Source organism: Vigna radiata, chromosome 1 (genome assembly GCF_000741045.1).
Source record: "Vigna radiata var. radiata cultivar VC1973A chromosome 1, Vradiata_ver6, whole genome shotgun sequence".
Taxonomy (NCBI): Eukaryota; Viridiplantae; Streptophyta; class Magnoliopsida; order Fabales; family Fabaceae; genus Vigna; species Vigna radiata.
This window is the reverse complement of record NC_028351.1, coordinates 7,022,380-7,048,779: the sequence shown is the minus strand read 5'-3', so window position 1 is coordinate 7,048,779 and position 26,400 is coordinate 7,022,380. Positions and strand designations below refer to the sequence as shown.

Sequence of the window (26,400 nt, the reverse complement as noted above, 5' to 3'; positions counted from 1 at the left end):
CTTTTGTAAAAATAAAATAAATTTTTTCACAAACTAAAAGTAATCTGTGTTAAAAGTATTTTCTATAAAAATCTATTTTTTTTATAATTATCTTATATAAAACTAATATTAATGTAAAATACTTTTTCTTTCTGAAATTGATCTAAACGTGTCCTTTTTTGTCTGTAGATTTGGCTTCATTTCCTGATTCGTGTCTCCCACTTAGTTACTGTCGGACGGATGTAATCTGTTCTTCTATATTAGCTGTTTTTTTTTCTTTTTGTTTTTTTTCTCAATTTATCCAGAAAAGACCAAAATTAATAAGTTTCGATTTCGAATACATTGATTTCTATAATGAATAACTTATTTTGTTAACAAATTATTTTCCCCACAAACAAAATTGGAAACTATTTATTTCAAACAGATTAAGGTATGTTCGATTAATTTTATAAAGGAACAAGTAGTTTTTAGTAAACATTTATTAATTAACCAATTTTATATGTTTGTTCAAATTTATTTTAAAAAGTGTCAGAACAAAATGACAGAGAATATTATTATTTTTTAAAGTAACTTTGAAATGTCTAAGAAGAAGACAGAAAGAGACAGTTAAAAGTATAAAAAAATGTTTATGGTTTTTTCTGGACAAAAATATCTTTTTCATATTTACATGTTATTCCCAACATGGTTATGTTTATCTTCTCACTATTTTATCAGTTATTTTTAAATAAAATATTTTAATGAAGATACAAAAACTTTTTAATATAAAAAATACTCAAAAGTAAATAACCTTTATTATTTAAAAATTAATATATTATTCAGAAATTGAATTTATTTTCAAAAAGTCTTTTAAAAATAAAATATTGTTATAAAAAATACTAAAAAAATAAGTTGTTTAAACAATTATATTACAAAAAAAAAATTAAGAAAATCTAACTCCAATGTGCAACTCAGGTTTAGTTTTGTTATTAGCCATATTATTTTTATCTAACTTTTAAGGCAAATTAAGACTATTTTGGCATTTTCTCATTTTCATGTTATTTTTTTTTTTGTATTTATTCTTCTCATTATATATGATATGAGACATTTTGTTTATTATTTCTGTGATAACACATAAATATATTTGTTTATAATGTTTAACTTTTATTATAGTAACCCTATTTTTAATTAAATAATAATGTATTTTGTTCACATGTTTAAGCCGAGAGGAAAACTAACAATATATTTGATGATACACATTTTTCTTAACACACTTTATTAATATTGATTAAAAGAATATAAAATTAGAAGAATAAATGTTAAATGTTAAATGTAAAATAAAAGTCAAAAGTTGTAATTTCTATAAATTTTCATTACTAACAGAATCTATTAAGGTATCTTCAAGGGTATTTCCCTTGTGGAAACATTTGTTTATTCTGTATCCGAATTCATGGATAGATCCAAATTAAACAGGTTATTATCCTTAGTTTAGTATGCAGAACAAATGATGTGACTAAAAATAATAAATTCAATGTAAAAAAGTTGAAAAATGGGACCCACCATTTGGAACAGGAACCTTTGTAAAGGTGGCTGAGGACACAAAATGTTGCTCTTTAGATTTGATTCAAAGTTTCCAACTTGTGAGCAGTTCATTTCTGTCCAAGGCAAACTTCCTCTTATGTTGCAGCATTCCCTCAGCTGACTTTTCATCTTCTCTCTTTCTCACAGCTTCTTCTTCTCAATTCTAACAACCCTTCAAGATTTGTCAACTCCCAAACATTCCTCTGTTTATGGTTTATTTTCCATCCTCATGAGTCTTTGGCCTTGGTCTTTTAACTGCCATGGATAGGAAAAGTTGACACTTGGGGAATTAAGAAAGCCAAACACCAAAATCTACAAAATTTGAACCAAAAAACTCCCCTTTTGTAGTTTTGGTGCTTACCAAGAGCAAAACAATGACCTTGAAGAAAAGGGTCCTTTCAATTAACATTGAAGAGGCTGCTGTGGACTTTTTCAATCATCTCTTGCAAGAGAAGCCCAGAATTCCAGTTTTCATTCCTCTGATTCTGATTGCTTGGGCTGTTGAGAGATGGCTCTTTTCTGCCTCCTCTTGGGTTCCTCTTGCTCTTGCTGTGTGGACTACTATACAGGTTTTCAGTCCTCACTTTTGATCATTACCACTCTCTTGTCATCTCTTTATGCTTTTTGCGAAAATATGTTTCCAGACAAGTTATTTTGTTATGGATAATCATCCCTGATTAATCAATTTGATTTCATATTAAAATGCATTTAGTATATCTTGATTTTGTTTGATTGGGGCAATTTCACAAATGCGTCAATGACACGTTTAGATTGTTAACTAGTCCTACCAAGCTTTTTCCCAATTATGTTTCCACAAAATAGTTACTTTGTCATGGATCATGTTAAGCATTTGTTACGACTGTTAACATTATCCTACCCATAGTACTACTGCTCAAGCTTAAACTCATCTAATAATTATAAATTATAATGGTAGATGTTTTCACGAAAATCTATAAATATCTTAGGCTTTTCATTTATATTTCATTATAAAATTATAGTAATCTTTCCAATGTTACATATTTAAAAATTGCTGTATTCTGTACTTGTATCCATCACAGGTGTCAGTAACTTAATAAAAAATGTTTTGTAACGTCAAATTCTGTGAAAGCAAATCTCCCTGATTTGTCATCTGAGTTGAGTTATTGACTGCTTTTTCATTGGTGTACTATACTAGTAGTTAATGTGAGGTGCTGCTTTTTCATTTTCAGTATGGGAAATACCAACGCAAACTACTCGTGGAGGACTTGGATAAGAAATGGAAGAGGATCATACTGAATGTCTCGGTACTTTTTTCCCTACCTTTCTTCCTTTTCACCTTCTAGTGTGACTTTTGAAGTTGACCTCAAGTTCCTGTTCATATAGCCCATCACACCATTGGAGCATTGTGAGTGGTTGAATAAGCTGTTGACAGAAATCTGGTCCAACTATTTTAATGCCAAGTTTTCAATAAGGCTATCTGCTATTGTTGAGGTGAAATTTCACTACCTTTTCTCACTTGCTACACATTGATTAGTTTTTCATCCTTATTCAAGAGACAATGCAGAAATTGTTGTTAAATAGTGGATAAACTTCTAGTTAAAGATTCGTTAATGTTACATTTAATGGTCAGAATCCTTCATTCTGTTCAATGCTCTCTTTAGACATGTATTTTGTATCTTGATAGATGAACTAAGCTAATTTCTAATTTTTGTGTCTCTAGAAACGTATAAAGCTCCGGAAACCAAGACTTCTTGTGAGTTATCTTTTATTCTATGATAGAACTTTAATTAGTTTATCAAAACATCTTGAACACTTTATGGAGATTGGATATTTGTGTGATGTGTACTAAATACAGGAAAGAGTTGAGCTACAGGAGTTTTCACTAGGATCATGCCCTCCTAGCTTGGCTCTGAGAGGGATGCGTTGGTCAACTATTGGTGATCAGGTTTTGGTTTCCTTCTATTTCAAATGTCACTAGTAAATATAATTCTTATATATTTAATCTTCCCTTAAATCGTACTTCTATAGTAATTTTGGTAGGTAGAGGAAAAAAAGGAAAAATAGGGGAGGGAAGAACAGGAGTAGCATTTATATCATCATCTGTTTTTGTGAGCAGTGTGAGAAATATATTCTTGTCGGAATTTGTATTTTCATTTTTCCTTGATGTGTTTTGCACCATCACTATTACACAAGTACTAGGATTTTTGGTACTTTCACTGTTTTTGTTGCCCTCTTTTCTTCTACTGCCACTGCTTTTGTCATCTATATGAGCAAGTGGTCGGGGAAATTTTCTAATACGCATAGTTTGGAAAAAATAAAGCTTTACATGCAAATTAAGTATGAATCTATGAACTTGTTGTCAGCTCACCAAATGCCACCTAAATGACTGTCCTAGGTCTATTACCATTGCTAAATTTGCTTGTAAGGTAGTTTAGCTGTTCACCATTCATTTTCCTTGAGGTGTATGACTCTGTACTCTGTTGGCCTTTTGCAGCGATTTCTGCAACTGGGTTTTGATTGGGATACAAGTGAAATGAGCATTTTGTTGCTTGCTAAGCTTGCAAAGCCGTTGATTGGAACTGCTCGAATTGTGATTAACAGTCTTCATATCAAGGGTGATGTATGTAAACCTATCCTTTGCATTGCTAAGAAACTGGTTTAATCCTTTTTTCTTTTTATTAATCTAATAATCGTTATATTTATGTTGCAGCTTCTTGCTACGCCAATTCTAGATGGGAAAGCACTTCTGTACTCATTTGTATCAACTCCTGAGGTGAGAATAGGAGTTGCCTTTGGAAGTGGTGGGAGCCAATCACTTCCTGCCACTGAATGGCCTGTTGTTTCTTCTTGGCTGGTGCGTTACCATCAAGTTTAATATCATGCTAATAGAAAAGTTACAAAGTTGTCTTTCTGAGCTAAATTCCCTAAACTATCTTATATTTATGGTGCTATTGTAGAAAGATACACACACTTTTTGGTTGAACTGCGACTTTAGGAATTCATTTGCCCTGCAGATGTTGAACCTTATCCTATGTGTCAATGGATTTCAATCTGATGGATATTTGTTTCCAGATGGTTATAGGCTTAAAATAAGGACTGCTAGTCACAGATAACTCTATCAGAGAAGAGGAGATGAAGAAGTATTTTCACAAAAATTATTTTGGAGAAATTGTAATATAAATCAGGTCGAGTCTCTGTAAATTAATGAGAAATTTAAGCCAACATGAGAAATAGATGATAACTGATAATATTGAAATAGCTTCATCAGTAAATAACAGTTTTTTTTAATGGAAATACCAATTAGATGTTTGATATCACATGCTCAATGTCGTAAATTCTCTTAATATTTTTTTTATTGCTTTCTGTTTCTCCAGAGCAGCTTGTTGTGTTTCATACTGATTGGAAGTTTTCACCTTTTGCAGGAAAAACTTTTTGCTGACACCTTGGTTAAAACCATGGTGGAACCTCGGCGACGTTGTTTCACTTTGCCTGCTGTTGATTTAAGGAAAAAAGCAGTTGGAGGCATTGTATATATTAGAGTGATTTCAGCGAATAAACTTTCTGGGAGTTGCTTTAAGACATCTAGGAGGCAACCAAATGGGGCAACCAATGGTTATTCAGAGGAGAATTTTGATGACAAGGATCTGGAGACATTTGTAGAAGTAGAAGTTGAGGAATTAACCAGGAGAACAGATGTCAGACTTGGTTCAACCCCCAGATGGGATGCACCGTTTAATATGGTTTTACATGATAATACAGGAACTCTTCGTTTCAATCTTTATCAGAGCCATCCCAACAATGTGAGGTGTGACTATCTAGCAAGTTGTGAAATCAAGGTACTTCCTTTGGTCAATGTTCTCTTTTTTTAGCTAGCAACAGGAGAATAACATTTACCTATAAGTATTATATTTGTTCAGACAGGAAATCTTTTTCTAGTCTTTATTTCTTTTCAACAAGTGCTTCTTTGTCTTCTATGCTAATGTTGTGATAAGTTAATCTTTATGCATTTGTGCAGTTGAGGCATGTTGAAGATGATTCAACAATAATGTGGGCCGTAGGACCTGATTCTGGAGTCATAGCAAAGCAGGCACAGTTCTGTGGAGAAGAAATTGAAATGGTTGTCCCATTTGAGGGCCCCAACTCTGCAGAGGTACAATATTTTATTTATTGTTATAACCAATAGCTATGTTTATGAATCGTATCTCTTCTTCATTGTAAATAAGAATACTTATGTGTGTGCAATAACACAAGGAATTCATTATATTCTTTCTCAGTTTCTCTCTTCTCAACATGTAGTCAAAGCACTACCATCCTCTAGCGTTTTCTCACTAATATTTTTGGCAAACTTATGTATTTACTGGACAATTTTACTCAATGCTATTTAATTTTCAGATAATCTAAACACTTCATTTGAAATATAACACAGACACCCTGGTTATCTTACTGCCTCATAATTTTCTCTTCCAAGTTGACAAGGTTATTTTTTCTTATTCTTAACATATATATCTTGATTATGCACCGAAGAAGATATCTAAAAGGATTCACATTATTCAATATTTGTTCTTTATGCGTGTCAAAGGAACTTGATTATACTATCTGTCATGTTGGTTGATTTGTTAATAAACATTGTATTGTACTAATAATTTAAAATGGATAAAAGTTTCATATTGGTAGTGTTTCTGGTGTAATGCTTGTAACTGCACCAGCATTCTGCAATCCTCTAGGTCTAGGTCTTGAGTTATCGTAACAACTTGTTCTTTGATCGTACTAAATGAGATGGCCATATAATGTACCATATTATTACGAAAACATAATCTTTTATTCTTCTCTTACTGGTTTCTAATCTTAGAGCTCAGTTCAGAATGCGGTTTTGTCACATTTTTTACTTACAAATGCTCAGTTCTAATCTTTTATTCATTTCACCTCATTTTTTCAGTTGAAGGTGAGCATTGTAGTCAAAGAGTGGCAATTTTCTGATGGTTCGCATAGCTTGAACAGTATCCGGAGTAGCAACTCTCAGCAGTCAATTAATGGATCACCAAATTTTCAGTTAAAAACTGGAAGGAAAATTAGTGTAACTGTTGTGGAAGGAAAGGATCTTGCCGCAAAAGACAAAAATGGAAAATTTGACCCTTATATCAAATTGCAGTATGGAAAGGTGAGTGGCACTTCATGTCTATGAGACAGTACCAGTTCTTTCATTGCTTGATTAAGTGAGGCCGTAAGTTAACGGTTGTTGGTTTAACTAGTTTTGTTCTTAACAAATTGTCTAGGTTGTCCAGAAATCAAGAACTGGTCATACTCCAAATCCTGTCTGGAATCAGACATTTGAATTCGATGAGATTGGTGGTGGGGAATACTTAAAAATAAAAGGCTTCTCTGAAGAAATTTTTGGAGATGAAAACATTGGTAGTGCTCATGTGAATTTGGAAGGACTGGTTGATGGGTCAGTGAGGGATGTATGGATTCCTCTTGAAAGAGTGCGTTCTGGAGAATTAAGACTTCAAATATCAGTTAGAGTGGATGACCAAGAAGGATCCAAGGTGTGCTTATTCACTTGGAAATTAGTGATTCTTTCAACCATTCAGTTACAAGATGAATATAGGATGCAAAAGCTTAAACATATTATTTTCTTATCATCACTGTAATTAGTGATTATTTCAGTCATTTTACTCACGGTTCTTTTTCATTGCTTGGATATTCATGCTAACATTTTGCAATGGACAGGGTTCGGGTTTTGGCTCAGGCAATGGTTGGATTGAACTTGTTCTGATAGAGGGAAGGGATCTTGTTGCAGCCGATCTCAGAGGGACAAGTGATCCATATGTGAGGGTACACTACGGAAGCTTTAAGAAAAGGACAAAGGTTGGAATACTTCATCCTTTTTTCATGAAATTGAATGTCAAGATGTAAGAGAATTTGGTTTCTAACTTAGTCCAATGACATCATGTGTTTCATATAGCCTATCTCAACTTCCTTTAGAATTTCTCAATGTTTTCAAACTTGACAAATTTTACTACATGTTCTGAAGAGAAATCTCTTGCCTTTTTGTTCATATGTTATACTCTTGATTTTTCACAGTATTACACGTTTCCTTTGCATTCTCCATATTTTTCTTTTACTTCATCCTTGTAAATTACAAAACTAAAAATACTTACCAGCAGTGGCACTGTATGTAGGTCATATACAAAACTCTTAATCCTCAGTGGAACCAGACCTTAGAGTTCCCTGATGATGGAAGTCCCCTAATGCTTTATGTCAAAGATCATAATGCATTATTGCCCACATCAAGTATAGGTGAATGTGTTGTAGAATATCAAAGGTTGCCTCCAAACCAGATGGCTGACAAATGGATACCTCTCCAAGGGGTGAAAAGGGGTGAAATTCATGTCCAAATCACTAGAAAAGTTCCAGAGTTGCAGATGAGGCAAAGTCTAGACTCTGAACCTTCCTTGAGTAAACTACACGAAATTCCTAACCAGGTGAGAAGAATTCTTTTGTAACATAAACTAATTCAGCTCAAAGGATAAAGTGTTTGATTATTTTCAACAAAAATACCATACCTTTATTCTGTGAAGGTGTCCTTATTATGATTTTCATTTTATGCTGCTATTCTAACACATTGTGTGAATTGGGGTTTACCAGATAAAACAGATGATGATCAAGTTCAGGTCCTTCATAGAGGATGGAAATCTTGAAGGACTCTCTACAACATTGAGTGAGCTAGAAACTCTAGAGGATACACAGGAAGGATATATAGCTCAGCTGGAGACTGAACAAATGCTTCTGCTCAGCAAAATAAAGGAACTTGGCAAAGAGATCATTAATTCTTCTCCTTCCCTCAGCAGAAGATCTTCTTCAGCTGGAAACTGATCTGCATCTGCATAGTATTTATTATCTATACTGTTTCCCATGCACAACATTGCTTGTGGGAATCATCAAGGACAGATTTTGTACATGTTTTCCTAAACTAGATAGCCTTCACATACCACCACAGATAGAGCTTGTACATGGTTATTTGACAATTTTTTTTAGTTTCTGAAGATCATTTCTGGGTACAGGGATGCAGAATAAATGGAAGGAGATACCCTATTTCACACTTGCATAGGAAACTAGGTTCTTCTATGTATTTCTGTAATTAATTACTATTTTATTGTGGTCGAAAGGAATGATGTTTTGCAAATGAATGTAAAAATATTTTGGGTGTGAAAATACCATCGTCCAAAATGGAAAAAGGTTATTCAAAACCATTTGATATTTATTTAAGGTAAAATGGTTATAAAAAGAAAAACTTTTATATTTGTAAAGAAAAAAAACAAAAAGTGAAAAATAGGGAACATAACATCAAATAGATATACAAATATTTGGGTGTTAAAATATCATTGTTCTTAATTAAAAAATGTTGTGACATGAAGGGATAAAATAATCATAAAGAAAAAAAGTAAATTTTTGTATTTGTAGAGAAAAAAAGTAGAAAATTGACAAGCAGTAAAAATCTTTAAAATACAGCTTACTTTTTTTTTTCAAAAAAAATAATTCTTTTACATTTTAATATTTAATTGATAAAGTGAAAGTTCTGTAATCTGAAATTTAATTATTTAAAATAGTATTTTAAATATAAACAAATATTAAATAAATATAAAAATTATTAAGAAAATTAGAGACTAATATTTAATCTATCTAAAATAAATATTTTAATTAATTAATAAAAATATGTTTCTTTAATATTTAATAACTTGAAATTAATTAATTTTACGTAAGTTAAAAAAACTTCTCAAACAAAAACATCTTATCATGTTACCTAGTGAGCCTCCTCGTCACTCTCATCCTCTGCAACTTTCTCTTCATCCATACTCAAAACAATGTTTCACAAAAACTAACACTAACACAGTAACTCAACAATGGCGTTCTCAAGCACTTGCAAACTTTCAGAATTTTCTTTCTCAGCATTCAATTCTCCTTCTCCTTGTCGCTCTTTCCACAAATTCCCATTTCGCACACTCACCTTCGCTTCTCTCCCAACCCCTAAATCTAACGTGTCTGCACCCTGGCTAACCAAATCACCTTCTCCCAAAAAGGTCACCGAACCCCTCACTGCCGACGACCCAATTCACAGGACAACCCCAAAACAACCGCAGAACGCCGTCGAGAGGATCGTCCTTCGGTTGCGCAACTTGGGTCTGCCTTCAGAAGAAGAAGAGCAACAAGAACAACAGGAGGAACTTCCGGCAAGTAGTCCGGCGCCGGTGACCGGAGATGAGAGGTTGAGCGAGTTGCTCCGGCGGGAGTGGGTTCGGCCGGATGTCGGACTGGTGGGCGAGGATGGGGAGGAGGAGATGATGCTGCCGTGGGAGAGGGAGGAGGAGAAGGTGGTGGTGGTTGGGAGTGGAAGGGATGAAGAAGGGTTGAAGAAGAGGAGGGTTACGGCTCCTAGTTTGGCTGATTTGACCCTTGAGGATGAGTTGCTGAGGAGGTTGAGGAGAGAGGGGATGCGTGTGAGGGAGAGGGTGAGTGTTCCCAAGGCTGGACTCACTCAGGAGGTGATGGAGAAGATTCATAAGAGGTGGATGAAGGAAGAATTGGTGAGGCTCAAGTTTCACGAGGAACTTGCGAAGGATATGAGGAAGGCTCATGAGATTGTTGAGGTTCAATTCTTATCCTTTCTCAAACAACATAAACACATAGCATTTCATAGACATTAATTACTGTTTCAAAAGTGATTTATGAACATCAAGCGCCAATCTTTACTGAGAGGTAGAACGAGAGTGAAGTGTGGATGTGAAAAAAGTGATGTATGATGTGCTTGGTTCCTAGATATGGTTTTTCATGTTTACTAAAAGGCTAGTAGTTATAGCTTTCACATTCTCGATGGTTTTCCAAATGCATTTATAATTTTACAAGAAATGAGATAGAGATGTCATTTGAGTGTTTGCATTGTTGGAATGTCCAAAAGTATTATTTACGAGTTACTTGACTTCATTGTTGTTCTTGTCTTAGGCTCTGTTTGGAGAAATTTCTCAATAAACGATATAATGCGTTGGAGAAGAAAATAAAAACCAATGAATTGAACTTTTTCTAGAAGTTTAAATGAGCTCATGTACATTACTATTTTATTTAAGTCAGAGAAGAGAACCTTTATAAAGTTTACATGCATAAGTTGAGCTTCTTGTATTTGCTTATCGAGATTTCTCTCCAATTTGGGTCTTGGTGAGTTTTGAGTTGCATTGTAAGTGTGCATTTGTTTTTCTTCCTTTTCGGTCAATTTAGAATGTTGCTACTTGCTGTGTTATTCTGTGTATGTTGAATGCTGATGTTGACTTTGTGTTTCTTTTGAGGAACAATGGACTGATTAGTTGTAGTGTGCAGCGTCGAACTGGAGGATTGGTTACATGGAGGGCAGGAAGTGTTATGATGGTGTATCGTGGTATTGATTACCAAGGGCCCGACTCGAGGAAGGAAGTTAGTGACAAGAAAGGTAATGACTTTTTTGTGCCTGATGTCTCATCCGGAAGTTTGTTGAAAAGTGAAGTCAGTAATGCAGTGTCATCTCTAGAAAAGAGTGAGGTGATGGAGAGGGAGCAAGAACAGTCTAAGAATGTGACAGAGGCGGAAGCAGAGTACAATGCACTTCTTGATGAATTAGGTCCCCGTTTTGTTGGATGGTGGGGTACGGGGATACTTCCTGTTGATGCTGATTTACTTCCAAGAACCATTCCAGGTTACAAAACACCTTTTAGGCTTCTTCCTACAGGAATGCGTTCTCGGCTAACAAATGCAGAGATGACCAATTTAAGGAAACTTGCAAAATCACTTCCTTGCCATTTTGCCTTAGGTAAGATTCATCCACTGCAATATTTATTGAGTTTCTTTTCCTTTGTGCTTATATAAATCCTTTTCTTAATTTTATGCTAGGGAGAAATAGAAATCACCAAGGTCTAGCATGTGCTATTCTTAAGCTTTGGGAGAAAAGTTTAGTTGTAAAGATTGCTGTCAAACCTGGCATCCAGAACACAAACAATGAACTGATGTCTGAGGAGCTGAAGGTTTGGTTATTTGAAATTTTGAGATTTTGACTAGTGCAATCATGTGCTTGTGTCAGATCTTATACATTTCATTCCATCGATGTCTTGACCTTTCAATATATACACACTTGGATGTAAATCTTATGTTAAGTTTTTGGATCTAATCTAATTGTTCCTTGAAGCTGCTGGCTTTGCTTTTATTCAGCCAGAGTCACTAATCAGAATTATGATTTGTTTTTGCATGTATCTTTGAGGAAACCATTGGTTTTCTTTTTTCTGTAATTTTATCAGAAATAAGTGTAGCTAGTACGGAATAATTAAAATGCCACTATACTCTCACATTTAACAGGCCTTCACTTTTTTTGCCAAAACATTATTCACCACTAGAGCTATTTTATTTTTTAATGTTACCCCAAATCAATTATGTGATATTAAAGATTTAACATATTCTCCGGGCTTAATCTGTGTAATGTGGCTAAATTTTTTTTTTCCACCATGTTCATTTTATTGCTTAGACATGATGCACCGCTAGCTCTGTCAATTTCAGTTTGAAAATAGTGATTTTTTCTTGTTTTTCTACAGATGTTAACAGGAGGTACCTTGCTGCTAAGGAATAAATATTTCATTGTTATATATCGTGGGAAAGACTTCGTTCCAACAAGTGTGGCTACTGTTTTAGCTGAAAGAGAGGAAATGACAAAGCAAGTACAGGATGTTGAAGACAAGTTCCGGTGCAGAGCAGTTGATGCAATTCCATCAGGGCAAGGTGAAGCAACAGCACAGGCTGGGACTCTAGCAGAGTTCTACGAGGCCCAGGCTCGATGGGGAAGGGAAATATCTCCTGGAGAACGGGAGAAGATGGTGGAAGAAGCTGCCAAAGCCAAGACTGCTAAGCTTGTCAGAAAAATTGAACATAAACTATTTTTAGTAAGTATCTATATATTTCTATATGATAGTGATAGTACTTGGTTCATTTCACTTGAAAGTCAGACTTGGTTTGTAGTGCATTGGGGGATATAACTTATTCACATTATTTATTTTAGTAGTCCTCAGATTGGAATTCTGGATTGATTAGAATATAAATCCTGCCAGTTTTTTTTCACCTTTAATTTTAGTTGCTGTTTGACTGTCTGGTTGCAATAGGCTGTAATTTATTTCTACAATATTTGCGTATAGGAGTGCAGCATAATAGGATAACAGTTATTTTTTTGGTTGTCTTTACAAAACTGGACTTTCTTTGTTCATCATATTTATTATTCTATTGTCTGAACAGGCCCAGACCAAAAAGCATAGAGCAGAAAGGCTCTTAGCTAAAATAGAAGCGTCAATGGTTCCAGCCGGTCCTGATTATGACCAGGAAACAATCACAGATGAAGAACGTGTTATGTTCCGTAAAGTTGGTTTAAGAATGAAACCATACTTACCACTTGGTGGGTAATTTTGAACTATACAAAAGTTGCTCTGTTTAGCAATGCAACGCTGATATCTTTCTTTGATAATCTCCAGGTATACGTGGTGTTTTTGATGGTGTTGTCGAGAATATGCATTTGCATTGGAAACACCGAGAACTTGTAAAATTGATGACAAAACAAAAGACTCTTGCTTTTGTGGAAGACACAGCAAGGTTACTTGAATATGAGAGTGGTGGAATACTGGTTGCAATAGAAAAAGTTTCCAAAGAATTTGCTCTTATTTACTATCGTGGAAAGAATTACAAGCGGCCATTTAATCTGAGGCCAAGAAACCTACTAACTAAGGGAAAGGCACTAAAGCGACATGTAGCTATGCAACGACACGAGGTTACTGTTTTCTATATGAGATTTACTGATCTATTTCTGACTTCGTATCTATGATGTTATATTTGGTCTTGTGTGAATTGTGCAGGCTCTGAGTCAACATATTACTGAACTGGAAAAAACTATAGAAGAACTGAATAAAGAACTTGTAAGTATTGTTGATTTATCAGAAATTATTTAGTATTATTTTGATGTAGTGGAGAGGTCACTGCTAACAGTTAGACAGAAATGACATGATTGGTCACAGTCCTTAAAAATGGTTTCTTCATTATCACCACTTGACAAGACAGAAACTACCCCCTCCCAAGAATATCTTGATTTTGCCTATTTCGAATTATAGACTCTTAAATCAATCTTAACCATTGAAACCCATCTGCTTCCTGTGCCTAGACTGACATTATGTTACGGGATCTGCTTTAGATATTTTGAACATGTGAGATTGGTCAAGTGGCTCCAGAATTAGTTTAGAATGGTCTATATCTGATAATCTTATGTTCTTAGCCCCTACTTCTTCTTTGTCCCAATCGTAGCATTTGTATCTTTCTAGAATTTCACTCTGCTTAATTAAATGTGAACTTGACACGCCCTTTTGATTCTAAGTTAGGTAGAATTGATTTTTGATGGAATTAAGTTTGAACAGTTGAATGTGATTAGACGCATGTCTAAATTAATCTGAACTACATATGCACATTAGAATGTGCTTTTCATTGGAAAATGTGAGAATTGATTTTCTAATTTTAAAATAAACCAGGGGTATATTAGCTAAGTTTTTTAAATTTAATCAGGATAAGCCTCAAGATTTGGAAGATGATGATGGGGCCAGCACAGAGGAAGAGGATCTTAACCAAATAGACAACATCTCAGAATTGACCCTAGTAAGTTTATTCTCTTGTCTGCGTGATTTTGGTAAGGCTATCAAATAGCTTTTGCCAATTTAATACTATTTCTAAATGGGAGCTCGGGCATTTATAATTTCCTGTACTATTAAATGATTAATATGGAATTTGGTACTACTGCTTATAATAATATTTACTTATTATCAGCTGAAAGAGGGTAAGGGGGAGAAAGATTGAAAGAAAGAAATAAGAGCAAAATTAATTTTTAACTTCAATGACGATTAATTTGTCCAGTTATTTGGAATGCAGAGTGAGAATGAAGATTCTGATGGTTTTGATGATGAGGAAGAAAGTGACTGGTTAGATGATGGGGAAGAAAGTGATTGGGAAGATGATGAAGACCCGAGTTTTCCAAATTCATAAGTGATGAAGACTGGTTGGCATATTTGTATTGAAGTTTCCTGGATAACATCTTCCGTTACATGTGGCTTAAAGGTATTAGCTTTGATACTGATCATGTAGCTCATAAGTTTGCATTTGCAACATCCTTCATTTTAGGAAAGCATAATAATCCCGAGTTATGCAATTTTGGATGCCATGCCTTAGCTCTGTGATTCTTTCATCGTCAATACTAAAAGTAGTTGACCAAATGCGCTGGTTGTAATTCTCAATTTTCCTCTACGGTTGAGGCATTTTTTTATCCCTTTATAGGGATTAAATGCAGTAATTTTCCCTACATGTATGTAGGATAATCAAGAGGCAGGCTAAAAGCAACTTGTATGGTTCCTCCTCTATTAGCGCATTCTTTTGAGATGAGAATATGGTGTTCATTTATTCAAACTTGTACAAAGATGTGCCTAGATTTGTGGTCTTGCAGCAGCAAAAGTTCATCATCCGTTATCTACTTCTCGCTGGTTTTCTACTACCATCTTTCAGCATGCTGGCTGACTTTTGAGCTGCATGAGTCTATGCCCCCACATTGTGGCTGAGCTGATTATTGTAAATCTTCACATTGTAATAGGCTATTTGGTAAAGGATAATTCTTTTCCTGTACTTACTATATTGATATTATTATGCCTTACTGAGTGTTTTTTGTTCTTTCAATTCTGTTTAGTAGACAATAAATGTACTAGGCTGATTTAATGGGATAAGAGGCACAATTTTGGTTATAGCTATTAAACATGCTCAAATGTCCATTTTTGCTTGACTCTTTGTTAACATTGGTATTAATGTAAAAAGTATTAAGAGAAATTTAATGATAAATATTGAATGTGAAAGAAGGCACAAAGGAATTTGGAAAATAGGTTCGTGCAATAATCAACTATAAACCTGATCCCTTACTATCTTGGGTATCCAATTCCCAGGTGTTTTATCATAATTCTGTATGAAATTACATGTAGTGATATGCCCGTGCACTTATTGAAGATCAAATTCTCCAAATGTAATTTGATTACACATGCTAAGCTGGCTTATTTTTGCAGTAAAGACTGGTATACAGATATATGTACCGGAGGAAGAAGGATTTTCAATCTAAAGCTGCATGTTGCAAATCTTACAAAAAAGAGTATATTATTAGATGTTCCAATTTTGATTGTAAAGAGTACTAAAAGTATTTGTAGTATTATAAATAGTTGTCTGTCAAAGCTACTTGCTATATGTTCCTGTGATAACTATTGATGAATACTAACATAATCATCATCACCAGAATTAGAATAAACAAATACTAGCAAAGTGGGCAGTTTTGATTCCCCTTCATGTTAAAGACCTTTGATCCCATTTGAAGTGTAAACTGAGTCAAGCCTTGGTTTTCTTTGCATTCATCTCAATTTTAGGGGCAAAAAAATGCCTTGAAACATACATCTTTTTAAGTCTTTCTAGTATGTAGATGGTACTTGATAGAGGGATAACAAGTAATTTAGATAATCCTAAAAGAATATAAGGAAATGCGTATCAAAATTAGAAGGGTAGAAAAGGTAAAATTATAAAGGTAAAAAAAACCCTAAACCCTAAAATAGAGACAATATATTTTGAAAAACCAAAGCTGAACTTAGTTTAAACGAACCAAAAATATATCTTATCAATCTTTTTCTGTTCTTTATTTTTCTTTTATTTATCTATTTTTCCTTTCACTTACACATACCAAAAAAGGGTGCACGTACATCATTTTCATACTCTAATTACGTTAAAAGCAAATAGGGTTTGTTGAAAGTGATCAATCTAAAAGGAGTAATATAGTCTCGTCATGTCAAAATAGGTTAGAATTAGTGGGCTAATCCAATTTATTAAGGGTTTAGATTGAGTTGAATTTAAAAAAAAAAATGTAACTTTTTTCATATAGATCAATTTTCAACTTGATCATATAAAATATCTGGGTTGAAGATATGATGAGTCAGATTGATCTACCAACTCACATAATTTAATTTGTTTTAATATTATTAGTTAATATTTTTTTATTATATTGTACATGAGAATAAAGAAAAAAAAAGTTTGAAGAGAGCAAAATATTATGAATTTATCCATTCAAGACTTTGATTTTATACATGGATAAGTGACACAAAAATGATCATTATTAGAAACTTATTTATTCACCTTTTGTATTTGTTTTTGGATTATATTTGGATTATATGGTACTTTTTTTATTTTGAATTGTTTTTTAAATTCAACATTATTTTAGAGTGAAATTTATTTCGATTTAAATTACAAAATTTGTATTTTTTTTTTAATTAAAAAATAACTTGTAATTAAGTTAGCTATTTAATCCACCAACCTATGGTGGATGGATAGAATTAAATTCTTTTCACTGGCTAATAAATTAGTCAAATTGGATTGATTCACTGTGTTGACCAAGTGGTGGATGAGGCCAAATTATCCCTTTTTAACGTCTCTAACATATGTTTGATAAATGTAAAAACTATTGGTTACAACATAGGCACGCTACTTAGTTTAAATATGATACGAAACCAAACGCACGTACTCATTGTCATGGTATCACGAAACGTCAATTGATTGGATTGAAACCAAAGAAGAGAGAAAATTGACATTCAAGCAACCAAACACGTGTAAATTGATATTCAAGCTTCGAACATTAAAGTCTACATTTGATTGTTTATATTCTAGTCCATTTAACCTTCTAATTTCCGTAATAAAACACTACATAAACTGAATTTAACGGCTACTCTTGTGGCAAACCAGTATGCTAAGGTGCCTGATATGTGTTTTTTCTGCTGCTATGCTCGTCAAGCCAAGATATAATATCACCAAGCACGTGAAATATAGTTTCATCAGGTTCACCTTCAAGTAGAGTATGGAAAGCATCCTTATAGAGGCAGAGTTTCTTGTCCTTAACTTTAGCTTTCTCATACAAAGCCTTGCTAGCTGATGGATCAGTAATTATATCAGCCTCTCCATGCATGATCAACAATGGCAGAGAAACCTAGCAATTAAAACTCCTTCGTCAGTTATTATTAAAATGAAACATGTCCAATAGCTCAAGGAAGTTACAAGACTTTGATACCACAACTTTTTTCCTATAACTAAGCATATTAGCTTTGGTTTATTCGTGCAATCACCAAAATATCAGGAAAATTGATACCAACTTGATATGTTGTTTGCTTGTTTCTTTTGTTTTAAGGAATTTGGTTGTTTGATTACTTTATGAAATCTTATTCAGCATTTATATATTCATATTAAAAAGCAAGTCAAAGGGAAAGATATCATATACTTCTTCCAAACGCTGTTCTAGCTCCTGTGTGGCTTTCAACAGCTCCAATGCAGTTCCCAGTCTTGGTTTATCCTTGTAGAGTAACACATTATAGGGTGCCTGGAGAAAATCACACACAAAGATCATGAACAGAAAACGAAAATGGGTTATTTTTACTCTATTTAACTTCACATAATTCAAACATGATGTGGTACACCAACCAGTTTTCTCTTGTTCAGATCTCTAAATATATTATCTTTCACCTCTTCCTTTTGTGGAACTAACTTAGTTTTGGGAAGAACTTTGGCTACACCAATTAGTATTTGCTTCACCAACCAATGTGGAATCATATCCTCAGCAAACTACTCAAGAAAACTGGTTAGTATTCTTACATATGGATAGAAGAATCAAGTAATTATAGTTGTTGTTTAAATTCAAGGAGATACACCTTGCACAAAGGTGCAATAAGTGCAGCACCATTCCATTCAGTAGGTTGTTTGAAGTGAATATTCAAGGCAATGGCTCCTCCCATTGATTCACCCAACAAGAAGCTTGGCACATCTTGATACTTCTTTTGTTCTGTCATCCAAATTCAACAGTTATTCACACATTATTCAACTGAAAATGACAAACCACTGCATGGATTTGTGCTAGAACAATATTTACATACAATTCGTTAACTATTTCCAGTGTTGTTCTTCAATTAGCAGTAAACTTTTTAAATAAAACTCTAGTTATGATTTGATAGAATCTGATAGTGCTAAATGTTGTAAAGATTGTCTGTGTTGTTCTTCAATTAGTACTAAAGTTTTCTAATTAAAAGTTCTAAACGAATGGCTTCATGTAAACATTTGAGAAAACCCACAATGACACTATAAAGAATTATCTGACATAATGGAAAATTAGATCTTACCCTTAATTTTTGAGAAATGTTCGATGACATCATTGACTAGATTTTCAAAGCTAGGAATATAACCATGAAGACCATCTGATAGGCCAAATCCAGGGTAATCCAATGCAAATACTCCATATCCAGATGATGCTAATTTCCTTGCAACTCCTAAAAACAAGACAAAAAATGATTATCTATCTCTTTTCTGCATAAACATATTTAAATAATCTCTCATTTATTATAGATCTTTCATGCCTTCAAAGTAAAATGTGCAGGTGTCTGCATATCCATGACAGTAACAAATGATTGCTTTCAAAGGAGAATTTTCTGGAAGCCAACTTTTAGAAAATATTTTTATTCCTCTGGAGTTCACTTCATAAACCTGTACACAAACAAATATTTGAAATTATTTCATCAAATTAATGATAAGTCTTGTGTTATACTATTACTTAAAAATTCATAAAATGTAATTAATGACTAATTACTAATCACGCTTGAGATAAGTGCTTAATTACACATGAACACACTTTTTTCTTTTGGAAATTTCTCATCCCACTTTTTTAATTTGTTCTTCACTCTCCAAATTCAAATTCAAAGTCAACTGTAACTAGAGCCATAAAGATTGAGCATAAATGGAATGAGAGCATATAAGAATCATAGTTCCTTACCTCTTTCGTCTTCACTCCATCTGATGGTAACTGCAGCAAATTTCAAAAACAGAAATTAGCTACAATATCATATAAGAATCATATTCTCTATTTTTTTTTTACATTTGATTGTAGGAAATAAAATTATGAGCTACAATGTGATGAAGTTAATATTCAGAATATCATCCTTTTTTACCCTCATTGTTCTAAACAAAAGACGTACAAGTAGATAACTTTGAGCACTGTTCATGTTTCAAGTCCAAAAATCTCTTTCAAAATTTAGTATGTGTTTGATAAAATTAATTTTTATCAAAGTTTATTTTACATTAACTTCTGCTCATATGTTTTCATTACAAAAGCAAATTGGTAACACATTAATTTCAGTAAAAAAAAATTATCAAGACAAAAACTGTATAATGTTATATAATTTCAACTCAAAATTCATTTTTTCAACCAAAACAATGTATTTGGACTAGTTTCACAGTGATAAATAATCCATTGTTTTTCATGACAAAGACAACAAGAGGTTAGTTCAACTACTATGTGGAATATGTTAAACAACATTACTTTCATAATGATATTTTAGAGAATATAAGAGAAATGAAGCATAGCTTAATGACTTACCCTAAACAAGCAATGATCAATGGCAAGTTGAATATCCTTAAAAGCCTCACGAGCACGTCTTCTAGCAGGTGCCTCATCCAAGTTGGCCAGAAAAATGGTCTGCAACTCATCACTGATATATTTAATTTCTTGGTTTTTACTTCCAACCATGGCTGTTGTTCTCTTGTTATGGTAATGTATGTGAAGAAGAAAGAGAAGGAAGAGTTTATAGTATGAAGGAGTGAAAGAGAGGTTCCAGAAGAAAAGGGTGACATGCATTAAGTTACATTTGGTTAGATGGTAGTGGCTAGGTCAATATATCAGAGGAGTTTGGTTCCAGAATTTAATTACAAGCTGCTGGGGAGTTAATATTTTCTCACCTTATTCATTTATTACATTGGATCCACTTTTCTTCACCACTCTTGCTATTTAATGTGCTACCTAGCTCCTTACGTACTACATACTATATATGTATAAATATCAAATCACTAAACATGTTAAATGCACTCCATGATTACTATACTATTTCTGTAATTTGGATGTACATGTCAGTACCGTTTGTTTTTGTTAGGTGATGGTTGAAACTATCGTTTATGAGAAGGAGATAAAGGGATAAGAAAATGAAACGGAAGAAACTTTTAGAAATTTAAGATTAAGCTTTACATATAACCAAAATTTTAGAAAATTAAAAAAGTTTTACATATCAAAATAAGGATTTGAGTAATAAATATATATCTATATATATATATATATAGATTATCAAGTCTATCCTTTTAATATGATATTGTTTATCGGATACTTAGTACCAAATTATTGTAATTAGTAGAACTAACAAGATGACTATCAGATACTCCACTAAGATGGAATACCTATCAGAGATATCGAGAGTTGTATTCTTAAATGAGTAAGTTCAATATTCACTAGTGGATACCTAATATTGGACACTGAATATTATGTTTTTTAAATCAAAGTCTACGTTCATTCTTTGGGTTAAGATGGTACTACTTCTATCTCTCGAAGATATTCTCATAATAGATAACTTAGTCAAAAACAGGTGCAGTTTCCCACAGATAAATTGATCATTGGATTTTTCCATAACGGATATTCATCCAAACACTAGTACAGAAAAGGCTTTAAACATAGGTTATTTTGGATTTTTAACGTCATATTCCGAACCGATGTCTTTATGGATGGCGTTAATGGGATTTCGGAATCTACATGTCCGACGTCTTTATAAACGTTGGTTAATGCTATGTCTGACGTCTATAAAGACGTGGGATATAAAATTAACCGACATCTATAAAAATTACTATCAACAAAAAAAATTCAATAATTTTATTCGTGATCATCGCTATTTGAGGGAATTTTACAAAAACTATCACCATTTACAAGAATTTCTCAAACTGTGTTCATTTACGGAAGTTTTCATAGAATCCATCGGTTTAAAATCGTTAGAAAATACTCCCTACTATGTTATCTTATGTTTTAGTGTTAACTTTGATTAAAAGTCACTAACTAAAACAATTTCAACATATGCAGTACTAATTATAAATTATGAAAGAATTAATCACTAAGTTAAATTATTAAAATATTTTACTCTCTCCTTTGAAAATGGAGACTTTCATGGAGATGAAGATGTCTGAAAAAGTGGCATTCTGAAGACTTTTCTGAGTTGGTCTGAGCATGCATGTGCTTCCATCAATAATCAATTACTGTAATTTCCTTATTTGGTGTTGAGAAAGACAATGTATAATTTTTTTTTCCATTGATGCCATTTTCAAAGGTATTGTACAACATTACTATTTATTGTATTCTTCCCAACACCTTTTTTTTTTTCTTTTCTTCCATTTGACTCAGTTCACTGAATTCTTAATAAATGCCATTATCTCACTAGCCAGCTTTCAATTATGTACGTTTCTAGAAATAAGTCATTTTAACACCTTACAAAATTGAAATTGATTAGCCATGTTTGATTAGGTTCTCAACAAAAGTAACCATTCTTGAGTCTTGATTTAATACTGTCTTTTGGTATGATATATGAAACAGATTTCTTCATTAAATTTGACTTAAATGTACACATAATTAATACTTCTAGTTAATAGTTATTTCATGTATTTTTTTTTAATAGTTGTGAACACTATGAATTATACATTTATTTAATTTTTTTATTGGTTTCATGTGTTTTTTTATTTAAAAGAAAAAAAAATTTAATCAGTTTTTTTTTTAAAACCTTTTCTTGGACATTTATTTTTAGAAATTAAAATAAGTTTTTGAGGATCCTGTGCTTATTTTTATAAACACTTCACAATTATGGGCCATGACTTTATCAAATAATTTGGCTGTGGTCTTAAGTTGCCATTTATGATTTATATAATTTAATATAAAAAATTAATAAATTATTTGGATCAAAGGATAATGTACTATTGCTTAAATTCATGGAAAAAGCACCATTTTACTAATTTTTTAGAAAACACCTTTTAGAAAATTTACTGAAATGAATAAAAAAAAAATCTCATCAAAATAAATAAAATGATACGATATAAAAAAAATTGAATTAAAATAACAAAATTTTACTTCAAAATATTTTTAAAATAAAAATTGTGTCAAAGTAACACAACTTTATTTTAAAAATATTTTAATTTGAAATTATACCATTTTAACACAATTTTTACTAAAATTCAACTAAAGTTGTATCAAAATGATACAACTTTAAGTAAAATACAATAAACTAAAATCGTGTTACATTGAAACGACTTTAATTTAAAAATGTTTTGTACTAAAATCGTTTTACCTTATCATAATTTTTTTGTAATAAAATGATGTCACTCATATCAATAATTATTTTTTTCAAATCTATCAATTTCAATAATTTAAAAAAAAATCACCAAAAGTATTTTGCCAAAATTCAACCATCTATATATAACAATAAGTCACACTTTATAAGATATTTAATTAAAAAATTAGTTATATTATTCCCATTTATCCTTAAATCTGTCCTTCTTATCCAATTTAATGTTGATATGAAAATATTTAGTTATTATATATCTTTTCATCCATCTATAACTAACACTCATATACTTTCCTCTTTTCTATCCAAAAGATTAATATTCGAGATAAACTTTTTTTTGTTTAATTTGTATATTACCAAATTTATTATTATTCCACCAGTTCACATTGACTTTCACTCTTTTTAGTTTTTGTTTTAAGTCTTAATCCTTCTTTTGTTGACCCCTATTATCTCTCAAACCTCCTTAATTAATTATAGATTAAAATTCCTTCTCTTGTAACCAGCAGTCCAAAACTTTGAAGGGTTGATAGATCCGCCAAACAAATAAACATTTCTAAGTCCAAATCTCACTTACCTAATTATTCTCTCTTTCAACATAATTTTTTTTTTTTTTTGTGTAATTTGTATGCAATGATTTTAATTATTTTTTTAAATTACATAAATATTCATCCATATCCTTTATTTTCATATGCTGAGGTTACAAGATAGAAATGGATTATATGGTTGTTAGAACATCATTTTCCATTTTATGAATTATTTAAGTATACGAACAAGTTTTTTTTTCTCTATTTTTTATGTGGAAATTAATTCTAAAACATGAAATTTCAAGATAATTGAAATACTGTACGTGATAAAACACTGAAGGAGTATAACAGTGATTTAAAAGCAGTCTATTTTTACAATAGAAGAGAAAGGTTTTAGAAGATATCAGTGAGTTTGGAAATGGTGGTGTTTTATTTATGGAAATTGGAGGTTGATGTAATTACAGAATGTTAGTTTCCTGATTTAAACAGATTCACCAAATGGAGTCCAAATTGAATGGTTGCTCCTGTTGTTGTTGCTGCTGTGGCATACATTCTTGAACTTTTGAAGAAGATGCTGTCAGATTTGAACTTAGGTCAGTTCCAACTTGGGAAACTCCTTGACCCATAAATGATGCAAAATGATCTGTAGCTGCTGCTGCTTCTGCTGCTGCTTCTCTTTGTTGATAACTTCTAAGTTGCAATGCCTTGAGAAGCAAAGAATTTACAGAAGAAATGGTTGGACTTAGCAACCCAGAAGGCCATGGTAGTGATGGAAGAGAGGGAATAACCTGATGAACCTCATTTGCAACTGCCCAATTCATGGCCAAGTTCATGCTTGTGTTAACACTGTTACTAATATCAGCATTCATAAAAGTCTGTCCTGAAATATTCTCAGTGAGTCCACCTGAAGAATTTGCAATGCTATTTAGATTAGGAAGCTCAACATCACCAAATTCATTGACCACTGAGACTGTGTCACATGGAGAATCTGGTTGTGATGAGTTCGTTTGCTGTGGTTTCTTCACCAGTAAGCTCTTCTGGAAAACCCTGCAAACCACCCATTCATCCTACAAAAGGAAACATATCATAACAAAAAGTTGATTTCTCAAACCACAAAAACCTAATCAACATATATGACTTGAAATATTATTGGTGAAAGATGCATATGCATGAAGTTACTAACCTTGGAAGGTCTCAAGTGATGCTTGTTTTCGAGTCTATATTCGTGCATGACCCAATTGCTTTTCTCTCCCTTTGGAGCTCTACCTCTATAGAACACTAGGGTTTTCTTCATTCCTACCAAAACACCAGTACGAAATATTTCCTTGTCTTTTCCTGTTGTTTTCCAGTAACCTGATTCAGTGGCTCGGTTTGTCCGAAGTCCAGTTGGATATTTTCTGTCTCTTAAGCTAAAGAAGTACCACTCTTTTTCCCCCATTGAAGCCTTACCTGTTCCATCACAACATCATTAATATGTCAATCATCCTTATCATTATTTCATTATTTTATGTTCAAGAGTTCAAATAATATATATATATATATATATATATATATATATATATCATATGCATGAGTGGTAGGTAAGCCACGCCGCAGAAATAGAATGGATCAAACTTCTATTCTATGTTTTGAACATATGTATCAGTTAGAAATTTGAAGTTTCTGGGGTGAAAGAAACTGAAAAATTACTATGAAACCAATGACTTCCTTCCATTATGTTTTTCCCTTGTAATTAATTCCGAATTTCTCTCTATAAATATTTTTAAATTAATAAGTTACGTCATAAATATACAAAGAGATTTTGTCCAGAAAAATGAAAGCCTCTCATGTAACCATATACAACAAAATACAGAAGCTAGCTAGTAATTGAAGGAGAGTTAGATAAAGAAGAAACCATGGATAGATATAAGAGGAGAGATGATGCTGAGAAAAGAATAGTGATGTGAAGTTACTGACCTGGTAGGTCCCATGGTTCAGATTTGTTGAGATCAACGACTGCTATAGCTTTGGATGTGAAGCTAGAATCAGAAACCTTCTTTGTAAGATAACATGTGATGAGTTCTTCGTCTGTAGGATGAAACCTGAATCCAGGAGGCAGATTTTCCTCCATCAGATTGATCAAATCAGCAGCAGCAGCAGCAGTATAGAAGCTTCTGATATATATACCTCTTCAACTGAAGAAGCTTAGTTTAAAGAAAGTGAAGAGGGTGCAGCTCAAATATATGGGAAGAACCAAAGAGACTGATCCTGAAAGTAAGCTCGATAACACCATCAACACCTTTCACTTTAAGGTTTTATTATTCACCCTTCAACCAGAAGCATTTCACACACACTCTTCTTCATATATCTTTGTTAATTATACAGCTATCACATTCTTAAACATTTATTTTCCTTTTTTGACAATAGTCCAACAAGGGCTTAGATTTACCTAATTGTTGCTTAGATTTTCGTGTATTTACAGAACAAACCTAAACATTGACTGTATCAATGTTGTGTGTTATGTGTCATTTCAATATTCGTGTACATGTTTTTGAGAAATTTTAGGGAAGACTAGTGGATATGATAATGTTTGTGCACGAGGGGGTTGAGTCTCTGTTACACCATATTTGAGATATATTAATTTCCACAAATATATTTTCTATGATCCTGTCCAACCACCTTCACCCATTTCTACCCACCACTAAAATCTTTCACGCTAATCCCAATGGGAACATCGACTCATCTAAATTATATTCTCTTTAATTATTTTTTAAATATTGAACTTTTGTATCTTCTGTGTTGTCTGCACTCACACCGTCATCAGGGAAATTAAAATTACAATTGTTGTATTTATTTTCACGGTGTATTTGATACTTACACTAGTGCAAAAACGCGCTTTAACGTCACTCCGTAGACGTCGGTCCCGTGAAAATCCAACGTCTACTTCTGCACGGTGGCATTATCGTAAATAAATTGGAACACTAGACGTCAGTTTCTATGTCAGGCGACGTCTATCACATCATAGACGTCGCACCTGCCGCAACCTGACGTTCAATTGCCTGAGGTATGTGATAAGACAGTCCATTGACGTCGGATTT

The 26,400-nt window shown here is 32.8% G+C and overlaps 4 protein-coding genes across 5 annotated transcripts; 2 read left to right on the top strand and 2 right to left on the bottom strand.

Moving 5' to 3' along the window:
• The first annotated feature begins 1,505 nt into the window (after positions 1-1,505).
• Positions 1,506-8,627, top strand: LOC106762810 (synaptotagmin-5). The gene is made up of 14 exons (XM_014646922.2): positions 1,506-2,105; positions 2,745-2,819; positions 2,899-3,006; positions 3,236-3,268; positions 3,371-3,460; positions 4,010-4,135; positions 4,226-4,369; positions 4,938-5,351; positions 5,531-5,665; positions 6,452-6,673; positions 6,789-7,058; positions 7,243-7,380; positions 7,695-7,997; positions 8,161-8,627. Exons 1-14 carry the CDS (start codon positions 1,911-1,913, stop codon positions 8,386-8,388), a joined length of 2,481 nt encoding a protein of 826 aa, XP_014502408.1. The 5' UTR covers positions 1,506-1,910; the 3' UTR covers positions 8,389-8,627.
• Positions 8,628-9,305: 678 nt separating this feature from the next.
• LOC106772059 (CRM-domain containing factor CFM3, chloroplastic/mitochondrial) lies at positions 9,306-15,376 on the top strand. Of its 2 annotated transcripts, none has more exons than XM_022783334.1 (10): positions 9,306-10,160; positions 10,882-11,347; positions 11,428-11,558; positions 12,120-12,464; positions 12,811-12,967; positions 13,044-13,336; positions 13,422-13,481; positions 14,119-14,208; positions 14,464-14,664; positions 14,917-15,376. In XM_022783334.1, exons 1-9 carry the CDS (start codon positions 9,417-9,419, stop codon positions 14,590-14,592), a joined length of 2,415 nt encoding a protein of 804 aa, XP_022639055.1. In that variant the 5' UTR covers positions 9,306-9,416; the 3' UTR covers positions 14,593-14,664; positions 14,917-15,376. The 2 variants fall into 2 exon arrangements, with proteins under 2 accessions (XP_022639055.1, XP_014513697.1); XM_014658211.2 differs by having other exon boundaries at positions 9,307-10,160; positions 14,479-14,664.
• A 1,781-nt stretch (positions 15,377-17,157) lies between these two features.
• LOC106766573 (caffeoylshikimate esterase-like) lies at positions 17,158-20,311 on the bottom strand. Its single transcript, XM_014651297.2, has 8 exons — positions 20,033-20,311; positions 19,430-19,459; positions 19,017-19,143; positions 18,783-18,929; positions 18,318-18,448; positions 18,091-18,231; positions 17,891-17,989; positions 17,158-17,602 (listed from the first exon to the last, which is right to left on the bottom strand). The coding sequence occupies exons 1-8, from the start codon at positions 20,288-20,290 to the stop codon at positions 17,366-17,368; spliced, it is 1,170 nt and encodes a 389-aa protein (XP_014506783.2). The 5' UTR covers positions 20,291-20,311; the 3' UTR covers positions 17,158-17,365.
• A 3,346-nt stretch (positions 20,312-23,657) lies between these two features.
• LOC106767382 (NAC domain-containing protein 92) lies at positions 23,658-25,653 on the bottom strand. The gene is made up of 3 exons (XM_014652265.2): positions 25,280-25,653; positions 24,507-24,772; positions 23,658-24,390 (listed from the first exon to the last, which is right to left on the bottom strand). Exons 1-3 carry the CDS (start codon positions 25,431-25,433, stop codon positions 23,815-23,817), a joined length of 996 nt encoding a protein of 331 aa, XP_014507751.1. The 5' UTR covers positions 25,434-25,653; the 3' UTR covers positions 23,658-23,814.
• Positions 25,654-26,400: the final 747 nt, after the last annotated feature.